The 2,209-nt window shown below is 43.0% G+C and overlaps 1 protein-coding gene across 1 annotated transcript; it reads left to right on the forward strand.

The window, feature by feature from the left end:
• Positions 1 to 340: 340 nt before the first annotated feature.
• Positions 341 to 1,802, forward strand: LOC127744127 (probable CCR4-associated factor 1 homolog 9). Its single transcript, XM_052256401.1, has one exon. It carries the CDS (start codon positions 874 to 876, stop codon positions 1,729 to 1,731), a length of 858 nt encoding a protein of 285 aa, XP_052112361.1. The 5' UTR covers positions 341 to 873; the 3' UTR covers positions 1,732 to 1,802.
• Positions 1,803 to 2,209: the final 407 nt, after the last annotated feature.

Consider the following 2,209-nt stretch of genomic DNA (forward strand, 5'->3'; position numbering starts at 1 on the left):
TAATTAACCAAAAAATAAATTTAATTTTTGAATTAACTAAACCATATACATTCCCAATTACATTCATAATTACATGTGAGAATAGACAACAGGGAAACTGATATGATATTGATAGGTAGTAGGCACATGTTGAATAATGAATATTAGTAACAAATAACAAAATTGCTTAATTAATTGGAAAATAAATAGAAGGAAGGCGCAAGTCATTAAAGTTTCTGGTCAACTTACACTGAATGTGTAAGTGTTGACCAAAATAATGAAAACACAACAACAGTAGGCACAATATGTTTCTTTTTTCTTTTTTGTTATAAAAGGAAGATGAGGACCCAAACATAGACCAAGTCTGAGCAACAATTCATTGACTGACTCAGCATCCGTATTAGATTAGTTTACACCCTTGGCGGTCAAAGTTTCTCTTTATCCTTCTCCTTCTCCTTCTGGACGCGTTGAACGTAGACAACTTGAAGTTACATAAAAATAAAAAATAGGATAATAATACTAATACACTTGCGTTTGTTTTGTATAAAACATTAACACCCCCACTAAAAAGAAGAAAGAAACAACCCCACTCCACGCACCGATTCACGCACAAATACACACCCACACACACTCACATGACACTAACCAATAACCACTCTCTCTCTCACATCACCACTCTCACGCATCACGTTTGAGTGTTTGACGTTTCCTCACTTTCCAAGCAACATCCTCGCTCCTCTATCCCACTTTTCTCATATAAAACCACACCCCTCACCCCCTCACCCCCTCACCCTAAACCACAACCATAACACGGTAACAACTTTCAATTTTTCAGCCCCAACCAAAAATAAAGATAAAGAAAAAAAGGAAAACGCAACCTTCTGATTAGAAAGCATGGGTGTGGCCATTGAAGATGAAACGAAACCCAAGCCCATCGTCATCCGTGAGGTGTGGGCCTCCAATTTGGAATCCGAATTTGAACTCATCAGAGAAGTCATCGATAACTACCCCTTCATTTCCATGGACACGGAATTCCCCGGAGTAATCTTCCGTCCGCAGCCTACAGATCCGTCCAACCCTTACCTCGGGCGACGCCTCAGCCCCTCCGATCACTACCTCCTCCTCAAGTCCAACGTCGACGCACTCAACCTCATCCAAGTTGGACTCACTCTCTCCGACGAGAACGGCAACCTACCGGACCTCGGCACCGGTAACCGCTATATCTGGGAGTTCAACTTCAGCGACTTTGATCTGGCGCGTGACGCACACGCTCCTGACTCAATCGACCTGCTCCGCTGCCAGGGCATCGATTTCCGGCGCAACGCCGAAGACGGTGTGGAGTCAAGGCGGTTCGCGGAGCTGATGATGTCGTCGGGGATGGTGTGCAACGACGCCGTGAGCTGGGTAACGTTCCACAGCGCTTACGATTTCGGGTACTTGGTTAAGATCTTGACCCGAAGGGCGTTACCAAACGGGTTGGAAGAGTTCTTACGGGTTCTGAGGGTTTTCTTCGGTGATAACGTTTACGATGTGAAACACATGATGAGGTACTGTAAGGCCCTCTATGGCGGTTTGGATCGGGTCGCCCGAACCTTGAATGTGGATCGGGCCGTCGGTAAGTGCCACCAGGCCGGCTCTGATAGCTTGCTGACGTGGCACGCGTTTCAGAGGATGCGTGATATTTATTTCGTCAATGATGGGGCCCAGAAGCACGCCGGCGTCTTGTTCGGCTTGGAAATGCCTTGTTCATAATTCAAACAAAATGAACATTGTTATTTATTTATTTATATATAAATAAAAAATATATTCCATTGATTGTTTTATTTGTTTGGTAAAATGATGTCTCCCTGTAAATTATTATATTGACGAATTAACTGGAATCTGAAAGGCGTTCATGATTACTATTATTCAATTGTTTTCTTCGTGACGAAGAGATATCAAAGGGTTAGGAGACTAGAGATGCGACGAATTTAGACAATCAAAGAAAGCGCTAATGGACAATTTAGGGATAAAGTTGATTATATACGCAAAATAATGCTATAAACAGCATATAATGGATAAAGCTAAGGGAGTAGCAGTGTGTGTGGAAGATGATGTGACATGCAAGATTGTCCTTTAGCACTTAAAATCCGAGTGTGTGTAGTGTGCAGTGGATACAGTCCATACCACCCCTATAAAACTAGCTGCGACCTGAAAACTGTGGGCTTGCATATAAAGGTTGCTCCACTGT

The sequence above is a fragment of the Arachis duranensis genome, unplaced genomic scaffold (genome assembly GCF_000817695.3).
Source record: "Arachis duranensis cultivar V14167 unplaced genomic scaffold, aradu.V14167.gnm2.J7QH unplaced_Scaffold_232525, whole genome shotgun sequence".
Lineage (NCBI taxonomy): Eukaryota > Viridiplantae > Streptophyta > Magnoliopsida > Fabales > Fabaceae > Arachis > Arachis duranensis.